Here is a 15,570-nt window from a genome sequence, read left to right on the forward strand (position 1 = left end):
ATGGAATGGTTCGGTGGATGGATTTAATCAGTTTTTTAAATATATTAATGACAACAAATATAATTTAAAATTCACATCATGTATTGACCCCAACGAAATCAATTTTCTGGATCTCACTCTATATGTCCAGGAGGATAAAATAAAATCTAAAACATTTTTTAAGCCAACTGATGGTAACAGCTACATAGATTATGCTAGCTGCCACCACCCACAATGGTTACAGAATGTTCCCAAAGGACAGTTTGCGCGTATACGCAGAAATTGTACGGAAGATCACGATTTCCTCACCCAAAGTCAAGTTCTTATTGACAAATTTAGAGAGAGGAACTACCCAGAAGAATTGCTACAAAACAATCTGAAAATGATACGAGATACAAAAAGGGAGTCCTTTCTGGGAGAAAAAAACTATAAACCCAAAAAGTCGTTTGACTTTGCTTTCTTAACAAAATATAATGATAAGGCTTTTGAAATCAAAAGGGCAGTAAACAAATGTTGGCCGATTTTACAACAAGACAACATATTAAAAGATCATCTCCCGATAAGACCGAATATCATTTATAAAAAGGTAGATAGTTTAAAATCGATTTTGGCCCCAAGCATTTTACCTGAAATAGATATAACAACTAAAGATGACAAGGCCTTATTTAAAAGAAACTCAGGGTTTTATAGGTGTGGGAAATGTAAACTTTGCAGAACATGTCATAAACAAGAGAAAAAAATCAAAAAAAAAAAAAAAAAAAATCACTAAATTTATATGTTCTAATACTAAAAAGGAATATAACATCAGACATTTCATTCATTGTAAGTCTACCAATGTCATTTACCTTTTGGAATGCAGTTGTGGGATCCAGTATATTGGAAGAACTATAAGAGAGCTTAAAGTAAGAGGCTTGGAACATCTCGGGGGGATACGGAATAAGAGCCAAAAACACAGTGTCCCAAAACATTGCAATATGTGCAATAAGTTCTCGTTGGCAGATTTTAAGGTGATAGGAATCGATCTAATTTCCCCACATTGGAGAGGTGGAGACATAAAGCAAATACTTGCGAGAAAAGAAACGGAGTGGATATTTAAATTTCAAACACATAAACATGGGGGTTTAAACACCGATCTAGACATTCTAGCTTTTATGAATGAATAATACAAAAAAAAAAAATATATATATATATATATATATATATATAAATAAATATATATATATTTATATACACTCACCTGAACAGTACGAAATGTATTGACTGTATGAATCTAAGATGAAATATTGTCACCTCATCTGAAGTACGGTCTGCACTGTATAAAGCACTGTATATATGCATGATATGAAGCACTTTTATCTATATAACAATTGATTCATGTATAGCACTTTATAGGATGTGCAATAATGACACAAAGCACTTTATAATATATATAACCACTAATGATCTTGATATTTATAGTGTGTACATACTGATAATATCCCTGCAATATTAATGATACTAATGATTTCTCATATTTTATTGATTTTTAGTCTTTTATCCTTTTTTCCATATTTATAGTAGCATATCATCTCTGGATAATAATATAGATTTGTATATACTTCCTTTATCTTGTAAAGTATTCAAAATGTCTAGGACTCCTTTAGATTTACACCATATAGTATTTTTATGTTATTTTAACTATTTATCATCATGATTATATACAGCAGTATATTCAAGTTTATTTATTACCATTGGTGATTTCCGGGATTAAGATAAGATATGTAAATTAACCATAGAACTCCATGGGGTATACGAGTCGTTTTTTAGCTGTATATAGACAATGAAGAAAGAAACTATATGTTGTACCGAAGGATTTGCATATGCAAATTCAGAACTCTAACTCAAGAGGCGGTGACGTCGACACGCAGCTCCAGTCAGAGACGCGGTGACGCCGACACGCCCCTTCAGTCAGAGCGAGGTGATGCCGCTATACAATCCAGAAGCTGGATTGCAGTAACGCCGGCACGCATCCCCATGGAGATGGAACGATGACGCGATGACGCGATTAAGGACGCGAGGACGTGATGACGTACCCGGAAGGATCCCCATCTATTTAAATGGACGCTAGAAGACATACGGAACTTTACTATTTGATTTTATGCTGCTGTTTGATCCTGATTGCAGTTTTACTGTTATTTATTTTCCTCCTGATGAAGCCGACGACCCATCGGCGAAACGCGTAGAGAGAATAAATTTGATATTTTTCACCATACACCGGATGTTTGATTTCCATTCGCTTTTGCACAATACTCGCTGAGTTGTGCTTCTTCTGAATCGTAAGTGCATTTTGATCTTTTAAGATCAGTTGACAGAAGATATTGCACCATCCCGGTTTATGTTTGTTTTTATAGAACACTGCACCCAACTTTTGGAAGCCTGACATTTTGATGAGCCTGCTTTATTCAGTCCTTTTGTAAGTGCAACTTACACACTAAAATTTATTATTTTCATTTATAATACTACACCATTAGATTTGTCTTTTCTCCCCACATGTGTATGCGCTCCATTATTCCTGGTTTGCTGTTATATACACTTTGAGGAAAAGTGTTTGTTGGTAGCTGCTCTCATTGTGGGAAGTATTTATTGCATTTTATTTGCATTTTTGCATTTTATTTGCACGTGGTATTTTGGTTTTTGTTTTGTATTTCTAATTCTTCTCAAGAAAAATTGACTGTGACGAGCTGTACTAAGCAAAGCTTCAAGCTACTAGCTGTAGTACTAAAATAATTCTAATCTTCTTTAATCTTAATCTATAATATATTATAAATAATATATAACAATATAAATTCTAATTCATATTCTATAATATAAGTAATTCTAATTCTAAATTCTAATTCATAATCTATATTCTTCTATCTATAATACATAATATATAAGTAAATTATTTCTAATCTATTAATATTATATAATTTAATATTAATTAATAAATCATACTGAATCTGATTTAACCTCACTTTAGCTTAGTGGGTTTGAGAGCGTCTGCCTAGAGGTAGACTTATAGTAAGGAAATATAGCTTTAGGCTAGCATAGTAGTAGGCTAAACTCTTAGGCCCGTGTAAATTCAAATTAAAAATAAAATACTGCTAGTTATTAAATAGTTAATCTTGAGTTAATAATTTAAATAACTTTAGCACTTTGCCAGATTGCACACAACAGCACAGTGCAGTAGTGCATAGTTTTACTTTTTAAGCAGTAGCACTGAAGAGAACTTCCTCTAATTTTTTTGTCTTTAATTCATTTTTCCTTTTTTTTATTTTTTTTTTATTTTTTATTTTTTTATAGTTTTTTAAACACTACACTACACTACACACACAACACAAAATTTGAAATGGATCCTCCTTTTGGGACTAAGGAGGGACAAGCTCCATCTACCACCACCACCACCACCACCAGCACCACCACCAGTTCTAAGATGCAGCCTTTGCGTCAGTCTAGTCGGCCAAGTAGGCCAAGCTCTCGCTTATCATTTGGGGAAGCATTGCTTGAAGGATCATCAAGTAAAGGAAAGGCACCAAAAGCAGGCAGTAGTAGTGCGGCTAGGCCCACAAGCTCTATGGTTTTTTACGGAAAGCCTAAAGCACCAGAAGCAAGTTCAAAGTTAAAGGGTAGCACAAGTAGTACCAGCCCAGTGACTAAAAAGAAGTGCCGTTTGCCCCAAGCAGCATCTTCCCCATCCACAAGCAGCATGCAAGGTACCAAGCAGAGCCAAATTAGCAGCAAGACTCAGAGGGGTCCCAAACAAAAGCGATCTCATTCCTTTGTAGGGAAAACCACCACCACCACCACCACCACCACCACCACCACCCCCACCGCCTCTACCACCACTAGTGCTGTTCCTACTGTTCCCACTGGTACCGCCACGCCATGTCCTCCTAGTACCTCTAGCAAGCCACCAAGTCCTTACAACATTTTTGTAAAGACAGTTAGAGAGAGGGCTACACATAGTGGGACTCCACCTAGCGAGGTAGCAGAGGAGCCTGAGACTGAGAGGCCAAGTGCAGAGTCTATTCTTCCTGCTCGCACTACTACTAGTCACGAGTCTCACGACGATATCAGTCTTAGCTCCAGCCTAGCAGGAATTCCATTCGATCTGGCTAATGAAGAGCTAGACTATGAGCCAGAGGAAGTAGAGGAGATGAGTGGTCAGGAATCAGATTCCTCAGGGAGCAGTGTCCAAATGACTAGTGCACAATTTTCCCCTGAGCCTCCACCTTCTCCGCTACGATCATCACCATCACCACCACCACCAGCAGCAGCAGCAGCAGCAAAACCTAGCAAATCTAAAGCATTTAGCAGTCCCACTATGGCCAGTACTGTTACCACCAGTCCCACCACCACTAGTTCTGCCTCTGTTCATCCACCCCGAGCAGTAGGAGCAGCACCCAAGGCACACTCCAAGGCTATGCGCGCCCCAATTTGGGAGCACTTTGAAAATGTTGAAGAAGGGCGCTATTGAAAGTGCAAACATTGTGGGAAGCTAATAAGCAGAGGGAAAGTGTCTGGCCATTTTACCAGTGCTAGCATGAAGCATCACCTCAGCACTCAACACAACGCTGTGCTATTGGGGAAAGATGCAGAAGTAAAACTTAGTGCAGGCAGCATAGCTGGTGGCCGTGGAAAAACCCCAACAGCTTCTTCTTCTGAGCCAATAGCAGCAGCAGCAGCAGCAGCAGCTAGTGCTGGCAGCCAGAGACCAAGGCAGGTTGGAGCACTGCATGTCCAGCCCACCCTGGAACAATTTGTGGCATTCCAATCCAAAAGGTCAATGCCCAAACAGCAGGCCAATAAAGTAACGCGACTGATTGGTCAGTTCATTGCTGTTGGAGGGGCATCCTTCTCTATGATCGAAGGGGAGCCTTTCAAACAATTGATGGCGGCTGTGGCTCCACAATATACAGTTCCGTCACGTTCCACTTTCAGCAGGAACATTGTCCTCTCATTGTATCGGTCCTGTGTTGCAGCAGTGAAAGAGGAGCTTTCCAAGGCTGCTGGTCAGTGTGTTCATTTCACTACAGATTTGTGGAGTGCACCTAGCGGCCAGCATGCCTTTCTTTCTTTGACAGCACACTGGTGGCAGCCCGGTGTGTCTAAGGAAGCTGCTGCAGCAGGCTACCGATCTTTCCTTCTCCATGCAGAAGTGATGGATGAAAAGCACACTTCCCAAAATATTCTGCATGCAATGAGGAAAATGTTTAGCCTTTGGGTGGGAGCAGAGGCGGGCACCAATGTTGAAGTTGGTTTTGTGGTAACTGACGGAGGTGCCAATATGGTGAAAGCGCTGCGAGATGGTCATATTGTTGGTGTGCGCTGTGCAGCCCACATCATCCATCTTGTAGTGAAGGCAGCAATGTCAGAAGGAACTAATGTGGCAGCAGTAGTTCTGTCCCGCTGCAGAAAGATCGCTGGGCACTTTCACCATAGTGTTAAGGCTAGCCAACTTTTGAGGGAAGAGCAAAAGAGGTCAGGTCTTCCCGTACACTGCCTATGCCAGGATGTCAGTACACGGTGGAACTCCACGTTAGACATGCTGGAGAGGATTTTGGAGCAGCAGAGGGCAATCCATAATCTTGCCTCAGAGCACAATATTGGGATTACCTCTCCATTGAATAGGGAGGATTGGACAGTGATCGCCCAGCTAGTGGCAGTCCTTAAACCATTCAGGGATGCCACAGAAAATTTAAGCTCAAACACTGCCAGTCTGGCCCAGGTAATCCCAGTGTTCTCCCATCTAGGCAGCAAGATGGATGTGTTCCTTGGAAACCGTGAGGCTGTTCAAGGTGGCACTCTACATCCTGATGTAGCAGCCATAGCCAGGAAGCTGAAGGATCTGCTAAAAGTACACCTTCGCAAACGAATGGAAGAGAGTCCCGAAATGATGCTAGCGTGCCTTTGCGATCCAAGAATTAAGGGAAAGCTAGCTTTGAAATTTAATGTTCTCAGTAGCTACCGGGAGCAATTGGTCAACAAGGTGCGTGACTGGCAGCGTAAAATGGGAATGCTGTCCGAGGAGGGAGAGGTGCAGGAGGAGGAAGAGATGATGTGGTCTGCTACTCCTAGCAGCAGCATCAGCAGCAGTGCCACAAGCAGCACAACACAGCTGAGTGGAGCAGCTGCGTTTTGGGAAGAGGCACTTGGGAGTATAGTTGGACCATCTGACAGAGCTAGCAGCAGAAAGGAGAGTAGTGCTGCTGAAATGGTCAAACTTTACCTCTGTGAAGTTCCTTCTGCGCCTAATGTTGATCCTCTTAGCTAATGGGATGAAAAGAAGAGTGTGTGGCCTGCACTCTCATGGGTTGCGCAGCAGCTACTATCATGTCCGCCAACCACTGTTCAAAGTGAGCGCGTGTTTTCTATGACTGGAAACATACTGAGTCCACAGCGCTCACGCATGGCACCTCATCTGATGGAGCAGATTGCCTTTCTTAAATTCAATCTGTCCAAGTTGGGTTACCCAGCTCTTAGCTTGGAAAGTTAATTTTTTTTCTCTGTAATGTTTAAGGTAGTTTCTCCCCCCGGTTGCACGTGTTTGTGGTGTGGCAACGTCTGCTATCTCCGCCGGTGTAGCCAATTTACGCTAGGGCCTAGTGTCTGAGTTCTGGAAGTCCGCTCCCAAACGCCAAGGACTGACAGTCTTCGGATGCTTTGCCCTGGGGTGAAACAGGTGAGCGGGTCGTCAATTGCCCACTCATTCACCTTTTTCCGTTTCCAACGCTGCTGCTGGTGGTGGTGCCAGTATCTTTTGCCAGTTCGCTTCCTGGCTGAAATCATGCCTCAAATGTCCCTAATGGAGAGGGTAGTTTCTCCCCCTGGTTGCACTTGCTGCGGTGTGGCAATGCCTGCTACCTCCGCCGGTGTAGCCAATTTACGCTAGGGCCTAGTGTCTGAGTTCTGGAAGTCCGCTCCCAAACGCCAAGGACTGACAGTCTTCGGATGCTTTGCCCTGGGGTGAAACAGGTGAGCGGGTCGTCAATTGCCCACTCATTCACCTTTTTCCGTTTCCAACGCTGCTGCTGGTGGTGGTGCCAGTATCTTTTGCCAGTTCGCTTCCTGGCTGAAATCATGCCTCAAATGTCCCTAATGGAGAGGGTAGTTTCTCCCCCTGGTTGCACTTGCTGCGGTGTGGCAATGCCTGCTACCTCCGCCGGTGTAGCCAATTTACGCTAGGGCCTAGTGTCTGAGTTCTGGAAGTCTGCTCCTAAACGCCAAGGACTGACAGTCTTTGGATGCTTTGCCCTGGGGTGAAACAGGTGAGCGGGTCGTCAATTGCCCACTCATTCACCTTTTCTAATGCTGCTACTGCTGCTGGTGGTGGTGGTGCCAGCGTCTCTTCTCTGCCAGTTCGCTTCCTGGCTAGTGTCATGCCTTAAATGTCCCTAATGGAGAGGGTAGTTTCTCCCCCCTGGCTGCGTCTGTTTGCGATATGGCAACGCCTGCTACCTCCGCCGGTGTAGCCAGCTTACGCTAGGGCCTTGTGTCTGAGTTCTGGAAGTCCGCTCCCAAACGCCAAGGACTGACAGTCTTTGGATGCTTTGCCCTGGGGTGAAAAAGGTGAGCGGGTCGCCAATTGCCCACTCATTCGCCTTTTCCAATGCTGCTGCTGCTGCTGGTGGTGGTGGTGCCAGCGTCTCTTCTCTGCCAGTTCGCTTCCTGGCTAGTGTCATGCCTTAAATGTCCCTAATGGAGAGGGTAGTTTCTCCCCCCTGGCTGCGTCTGTTTGCGGTGTGGCAACGCCTGCTACCTCCACCGGTGTAGCCAGCTTACGCTAGGGCCTTGTGTCTGAGTTCTGGAAGTCCGCTCCCAAACGCCAAGGACTGACAGTCTTTGGATGCTTTGCCCTGGGGTGAAACAGGTGAGTGGGTCGCCAATTGCCCACTCATTCGCCTTTCCCAATTCTGCTGCTGCTGCTGGTGGTGCCAGCGTCTCTTCAATGCCAGTTCGCTTCCTGGCTAGAGTCATGCCCAAAATGTCCCTAATGGAGAGGGTAGTTTCTCCCCCCTGGCTGCGTCTGTTTGCGGTGTGGCAACGCCTGCTACCTCCGCCGGAGTGGCCAGCTTACGCTAGGGCCTAGCGTCTGAGCTCTGGAAGTCTGCTGCCAAACGTCTAAGACTGACAGTGTTTGGGTGCTTTGCCCTGGGGTGAAACAGGTGAGTGGGTCGCCAACTGCCCACTCATTCGCCTTTCCCATTTTTCACTGCTGCTGCTGGTGGTGGTTGTGGTGGTGGTGCCAGCATCTCTTCCGTGCCAGTTTGCTTCCTGGCTAGAGTCATGCCCAAAATGTCCCTAACGGTAAGGGCAGTTTCTCCCCCCTGGCTGCCTCTGTCTGCGGTGTGGCAACGCCTGCTACCTCCGCCGGAGTGGCCAGCTTACGCTAGGGCCTAGTGTCTGAGCTCTGGAAGTCTGCTGCCAAACGTCTAAGACTGACAGTGTTTGGGTGCTTTGCCCTGGGGTGAAACAGGTGAGTGGGTCGCCAATTGCGCACTCATTCGCCTTTCCCATTTTTCAATGCTGCTGCTGGTTGTGGTGGTGCCAGCATCTCTTCTGTGCCAGTTCGCTTCCTGGCTAGAGTCATGCCCAAAATGTCCCTAATGGTAAGGGCAGTTTCTCCCCCCTGGCTGCGTCTGTTTGCGGTGTGGCAACGCCTGCTACCTCCGCCGGAGTGGCCAGCTTACGCTAGGGCCTAGTGTCTGAGCTCTGGAAGTCTGCTGCCAAACGTCTAAGACTGACAGTGTTTGGGTGCTTTGCCCTGGGGTGAAACAGGTGAGTGGGTCGCCAATTGCCCACTCATTCGCCTTTTCCATTTCCTTTTCCATTTCCATTTCATTATTTTCCTTCTGATACACAACCAACCAACCAAACATAACACACACAATAACACAAATAACACAGTGACATAATACATAACACATATAACACACAGTGACAACACACATAACACACATAACACATACACGTACAATGCACAAATCACAAGGACCTTTCCTCTTGTTATTTGTCCTGGCCTTCACTTCTACACTCACTAGCATTAACGCTATAACTCACACTTCATACTATAACATTTTTCCATCCACATACCTGCCAACAGACCCAACTTTTTCAGGGACAGTCCTGCTTTTTTCCAGTCCTGTCCCATCTAATTTAGCTATCTAGGTATGCAAATACACGTTGGTAGTTATAGCTCGGTAGGTAGCACTAGTATAAACATTAAATAAATATAATAAAGTACTAAATAATAAATCTAACTTTAAAATACATTTAAATAAACCCCTTAATTTTTTAAAACCCATTAAAATTAAAATTTAATTATTATTTAGACATAATACATCTTTAACCAAACCAGTGCACTGCTACTAATCTTAAACATAACCGTACATTAACCCTAAGCTATTTTTTAGTTCTTGTCCAACATTTTTCCATCCGCATACCTGCCAACACACCTAAGATTTTGGTGGACAGTCCTGCTTTTTTCCAGTCCTGTCCAGTAAAAGTTGGGTTGTTGCAAAGTATGCCATTGTGAATAGGTAGCAAATGTTAGGCATGTATTACAAGTGGTCCAAAATCAATTTAAAAATGTAAAATAATCCCTATTCTTTTATTAAACATCTATGGATGTGTGACTGTGTATGATAAACGGAGGCCAAGTTCCTTGGAGCATTTGTCTCTAGGTCATTTTGTGTACAGTACACCTCAGTACGTGTGTGCAACTCTATTGGTCGTTTCAGCAGGGGGCTGGCCTGCCATCAACGAATGAAGTGCGTTCTGCAATTCACTTGTTGATGCCAGACCAGCCCCATGCCGAAACGACCAATAGAGTTGCACACACGTTCCTTCACGGCAGTTGCTGCTGCTGCTCCGATGTGTTGTTAACCCCGTATTAACCCCTGCTAGGCAACCGGGAAGGAAACGAAGATTAAACGAGCACGAAGAATGTCCGCGAATATTCGCCCGAAGAGAAGACAGGAACGGGCGAATATTCGCGGAATACGAAGGTTTTTTTCCCCCCGAAGACGAGCACGAAGACGAACACGAAGAGCCCCCTGGTGCCCAAGTCTAGTTATAATACACCTAATGTTAATCTAAAACAAAAAGCATCTGATGGCTTGACCACTGATTTGAAACTGTCTGATAGCTTCACTGCAGTCATTTATACAGAGAGTTGGGGAAAGGGGCAAATGCATACGGATATAATCTTACCATGGAGGGTTATTATTTGTATATACATATAAAAGTGAAAGTGTACAATTCTATTGTGAAACAAAATGAAATATTACAGAACCTTTGTATATATGTACATATGTCTGTATCTTTGATAAATTCTTGAGCAAGAGATCTTAGGAAGACAAAAGATAGACACAGCAAAATAGTGTGATACAGTTAAGATATAAATATCCTTTAAACCAGGGGAGTCCAAGTTTTTTCTGAAGTGGGCCACGTCATTAAAATTGTATACGTGCGAGGGCCGCACTCATTTTCACTTTAATAAAATATGCAGATTAAAATAAAGTAAATGATGCAAAACCTTTACTTTTCCTCTCACTGATTTCTGGGCCTATAGGATTCTGGATAAGTAAAAATGAAATAGTTATATTTATCCTAGGGATACACCGAAATGAAAATTCTGGACCAAAACCGAAAATTCAGGGTTCGCTCCCCACCGAAAACGACTCCCCACCTTTAAAAATAATAAAAAATCCCACATTTTTAATAAATGTAATAACAATGTTAATATATATATATATATATATATATATATATATATATATATATATTATGATTGTTAACAGCAATCTCAGGCATACCCAGATTCCAGCATGTACTGGTTGGCTGGGCATGATAGGAGTTGTGATTGCTGTCAACAATCATATATAACTTAATATTGTTATTGTATTTTGTTGTCCAATTTTGGTGTGTTAACCACGTTTTTATTACAAGTTTATTACACACCACAATTGGACAAAACAATTCAACAATATGACTTGGCATGATAGGAGTGTGATTGATAACATCAATCACACTCCTTTTATACCCAGGCAAACAGTAAATGCTGGAACCTAGGCATGATGGGACTGTAATTGCTGTTAGCAATCACACTCCTGTCATGCCAAGTCAGCCAGTACATGCTGGTACAGGATGGCTGTAAGTGATGTGCAGGCCCCATACTGCTGGCAGCATCAATACACAAGGGGAGCAGCTAGCCAGGTTTCAGCATGTACTGGCTGACTTGGCATGATAGGAGTGTGATTGCTAACAACAATCACAGTCCCATCATACCTAGGTTCCAGCACTTACACATCCATGCTATCACACACACACACTCATTAATTCATTCATATACTCATTCATTCACAGATTCATTCCCTCAATTATGCATAGTCATTCAAACACCCTCCCCTTACCTGCACTGCAGCTCTCTCGATGCTGCTTACAGACTTCAGCAGGGGGCGCAGCCTCCCTCTGCGTACTCTCTCTTGTACTGCACAGAGGAAGCAGGACTGGAGCAGAGTCATGTGATGTGTGCAGTACAAAAGACCCTCCCACAGGTAAGTAGCAGGGCCGCGGGATCTTGTGATCCCTGTTGCCCCGGCTGCTGATCTCACGCGGGCCGCACCTCGAGGTGCCGCGGGCCGCATGTTGGACGCCCCTGCTTTAAACTGTGTGAATACACTCACAGGATCCGCAATTTTAGCTGGCTCATCACAAACATTCCTCTCGAGATTTCTGACCAGCGCCAGACCTCGACCCACAGACTTTTCAAAGACGAAAGAGGACCACAATCAGGTAAAAAAAAAACAAACAAATTTATTTCGATGTATATTGTTTAAAAGAATAATATAATTAAAATCCTTTAAAATGAATAGCGCTACGCGTTTCACTCTCCAGAGCTGTGACGAGGCATCTTCGTTTCTTCTATTATGTTCCTTTTTATTCGGCCTCTTCTTCCTCATACGTCAAGTTTCATGGAAATCTCTTGCATTGCGAGATTTCGCGCGCATAGTCTTTCCCTCTGCTTATGATTATTCGTAATTGTTCATAACATCTCCAGGATACAATCTCTCTCTTATATCGTTCCAGGTGGGTTTTCAAATAGAGAAAACATTCTTAGTTTATACAATATCTTAAAGAACTTTTAATGAATATAATATTCCTCAAAGACATCATTGCATATCAATAAAGCTCATTATTATTACAATTTCAGTTAGTTCTCCATCTACATAATAGGGTAGGGAGCTATATGAGTTAAATTCATACATCAATAAGTAGGTTTACAGTGTCGATGTTAACACAGTTGGATATATTTTTTTCTTTAACTATATAGGTTTATTCTCATCTTCTTTTTTTTGTATCTAAACCTATCCATATTCATATCATATGTACTGATGTCTTTATGGAAAAGTCACAAAAAATTGTATAAATCAAAATCAGCGTTTAACCCTTTCGGTTTTAACGTTCCCAAATTAAAAACCCATCTTATTTCTCTCTGTCCCATTTTTTTATGTCATTGCCACCTCTCCAGTGTTTTTTCATCTCTTCTATAGCACGAAATTTCAGACCTTTTGCATCTTTATTATGGAAGTCTAGAAATTGCTTTGACACTGAATGATGGAAAAACCCATTTTTTATATTTCTAAGATGTTCGTTCACCCTAACTTTTAATTTGCGTGTTGTCCGTCCTACATATTGGAGTCCACAGGGGCATTCCTTATGTATTGGATCCCCATTCTCTTGATTGTATATGTGACTCATTCTTTTTCTTTTGGGGTTCTTCATATATAGGGATTTGTTCCCTTGGTTGTCCAATTTTTTTCCCCTTTCTATCTGTATGCACTCTTTTATTGAACTGTGAACGATGTTCATGATATTTATTCATGAACCCATCCTTGTGTCTATATATTTTGTCTTCCTCCATGGTTTACTCTTTCTTCCTAGTTTGTATAATTGGAGGGATTTCTATATGTTTGCCATCTATAATTCTCCTTATCTCTATAATTAGAAGGATTTCTGTGTGTTTGCAAACTATAATCTTCCTTATCCCTTGAAAGTTTTTTTATTTTTATTTGTTTTATTTCTCACTCTTATTTTCTCAAAATTTTCTGTTGTTATTTCTGAAAGATCTATATACCTGTTACTTACCCATCCTCGGTTCCCACGTTGCCGCAACAGCCGCCACGAAGGAGAGGGAAACCCCCCTCCAACGCACGGCCACCTCCGCAGCAGCCGCCGCCACGAAGAAGAGGGAGACCCCCCTCCAATGCACGGCCACCTCCACAGCAGCCGCCACGCAGGAGAGGGAGACCCCCCTCCAACTCACGGCCACCGCAGCAGCAGCTGCCACAAAGGAGAGGGAGACCCCCTCCACCGCACAGCCGCTACCGCTGCCGTCCTCGGAAGTGCCGCGCAGGAGAGGCAGACCTCGCACGCTCTCTAGTGGCGAACTTCCGAACTGCAGGGCTATATGAAGGGAGATTACGCCACACTCATGATGGCCGCGATTCCCGGACACCGGAAGTGACGTCATGACGCTTTGGCGGGAGATTCAAACTTCCCCTGCGGTTCCCTATTTAAACCTTCTCAGTTCAGTTATGCCTTGCCTTCTGATGGTTGTCTATGCCTTGTGCTAGTGCCCAGATTGCGTTTTCATTACTGTTTTCCCATGTTCTGACTTTGGCTCGCCTGACTACGTTGATCTCCTGAATCCTGACCTCGGCTACGTTTTTCGTTTATCCTGATCTCCTGAAACCTGACCTCGGCTACGTTTATCGATTATCCTGCTCTCCGGAATCCTGACCTCGGCTTGTTTGAACTTGTTCTGTCCTGGAGTCCTACCTGACTACAGTGTCTCCTACTACTTGTACGTGACAATACCCTGTTGTATTTATTTGTGGTTCTAGATGTTGCATTTTTTCATCTGTGTTATTATTAATTAATTATTAATATTATTATTATTATAAATTCTTAACCCTCTTGGTGTTAAAAGATGAGATTTTGAAAGACATGGTACCAAATACCCCAAAAGTGGTTTTTAGAGGAGTCCCTAATTTAAAACAAAAACTGTCCAGTAGCTACCTGAGAGATATAGAAAAAACTTCATTGATACAATCCACCCTAACAGAAATAGCTGTCTTTTATGGATGTAAAGGTTGTAAAGCATGTAGGACAATTAAACAAAAATTCCCTGTGAAAAAAATTAAATTGTATAGTAACAGGAAAGAATATAAAATTGAAAAATTATGAACATGCCATTGGAAAAACGTAATAGACATATTGGAATGCCCCTGTGGACAAACGTTAGGGTAAACGAACATGTTAGAAATATGTTCAGTGTCAAAGCACTTTCTAGACTTCAATAATAAAGATCCAAAAGGCTTGAAATGTTGTGCTATAGAACACTGGAGAGGTGGCAATGATATAAAAATACGGGATAGAGAGAAATGAGATGGGTTTTTAATTTGGGAACGATAAAACCGAAAGGGTTAAACGCAGATTTTGGTTTATACAATTTTTTGTGACTTTTCCATAAAGACATCAGTACATATGATATGAATATGGATAGGAAGATACAAAAAAAGAAGATGAGAATAAACCTATATAGTTAATGAAAAAAAATATATCCAACTGTGTTAACATGTATTGTGTGTATTGAAGTCTGTGGACCATTCGTCTGTGGCTCTGTACCTCTGTACCTCTGTACCGTTCCTGGTTACCTGCTTTGTGTCCTTATCAAGTGGACTCCCTGCCTTTCGTGTCCTTATCAAGCGGACTCCCTGCCTTTCGTGTCCTTATCAAGCGGGCTCCCTGCCTTTCGTGTCCTTATCAAGTGGGCTCCCTGCCTTTTGTGTCCTTATCAAGTGAGCTCCCTGCCTTTCGTGCCCTTCTGAGTGGGCTCCCTGCCTTTTGTGCCCTTCCAAGTGGGCTCCCTGCCAAAGGACTTATTACTGGTATTTATTTATCCTGCCATACGTCCGGTTTCTTGCTAACAGACTGTATAACCCTTATTTGCTTGTCCTGTCATAATACATACAATACATTGCATTACCTAGATTTCTGCTTGTGGTGTCTTTGTTTGTATAATAATGCATCATGGGTTACAGACCGAACCCCAAGTATCCCCTGCATCAGTTAGGAACCTGACCTATTGATGTATGCATTTAACTCATATAGCTCCCTACCCTATTATGTAGATGGAGAACTAACTGAAATTGTAATAATAACAAGCTTTATTGATATGCAATGATGTCTTTGAGGAAGATTATATTCATTAAAAGTTCTTTAAGATGTTGTATAAAGTAAGAATGTTTTCTCTATTTGAAAACCCACCTGGAACAATATCAGCCCTGTACTTCATTGGTTGATAGCAGACGAGCCCCAATAGAGTCGTTCGTACAGACTTTTAAAATCCTGGTCCAGCAAATTGGCTGGCAGAGACCACTGGTCTCCCTGCTCCAACAGTTAAAGGTCCGTACAAGCGACTTTATTGGTCGTTCGTATGGACTTTTAGGTGTTGGAGCAGGGAGACCAGTGGTCTCTGCCGGCCAAGTTACACCCAGTTAACCCCTG

General features: G+C 42.7%; 1 protein-coding gene across 1 annotated transcript in view; it reads right to left on the reverse strand.

Annotated features, from left to right (window-relative positions):
- The window catches only part of LOC149275959 (GDP-fucose protein O-fucosyltransferase 2-like), a 64,782-nt gene extending 51,251 nt beyond the window's left edge, over positions 1 to 13,531 (reverse strand). Inside the window, exon 1 of the mRNA XM_089504077.1 lies at positions 13,325 to 13,531. Within this exon, the coding sequence (XP_089360203.1) occupies positions 13,325 to 13,531 (207 nt within the window). The remainder of the gene's footprint in view (positions 1 to 13,324) is intronic.
- Positions 13,532 to 15,570: the final 2,039 nt, after the last annotated feature.

This window comes from Sceloporus occidentalis, unplaced genomic scaffold (genome assembly GCF_023333645.1).
Source record: "Sceloporus occidentalis isolate IW3139 unplaced genomic scaffold, rSceOcc1.0.p SCAF_255, whole genome shotgun sequence".
NCBI lineage: Eukaryota > Metazoa > Chordata > Lepidosauria > Squamata > Phrynosomatidae > Sceloporus > Sceloporus occidentalis.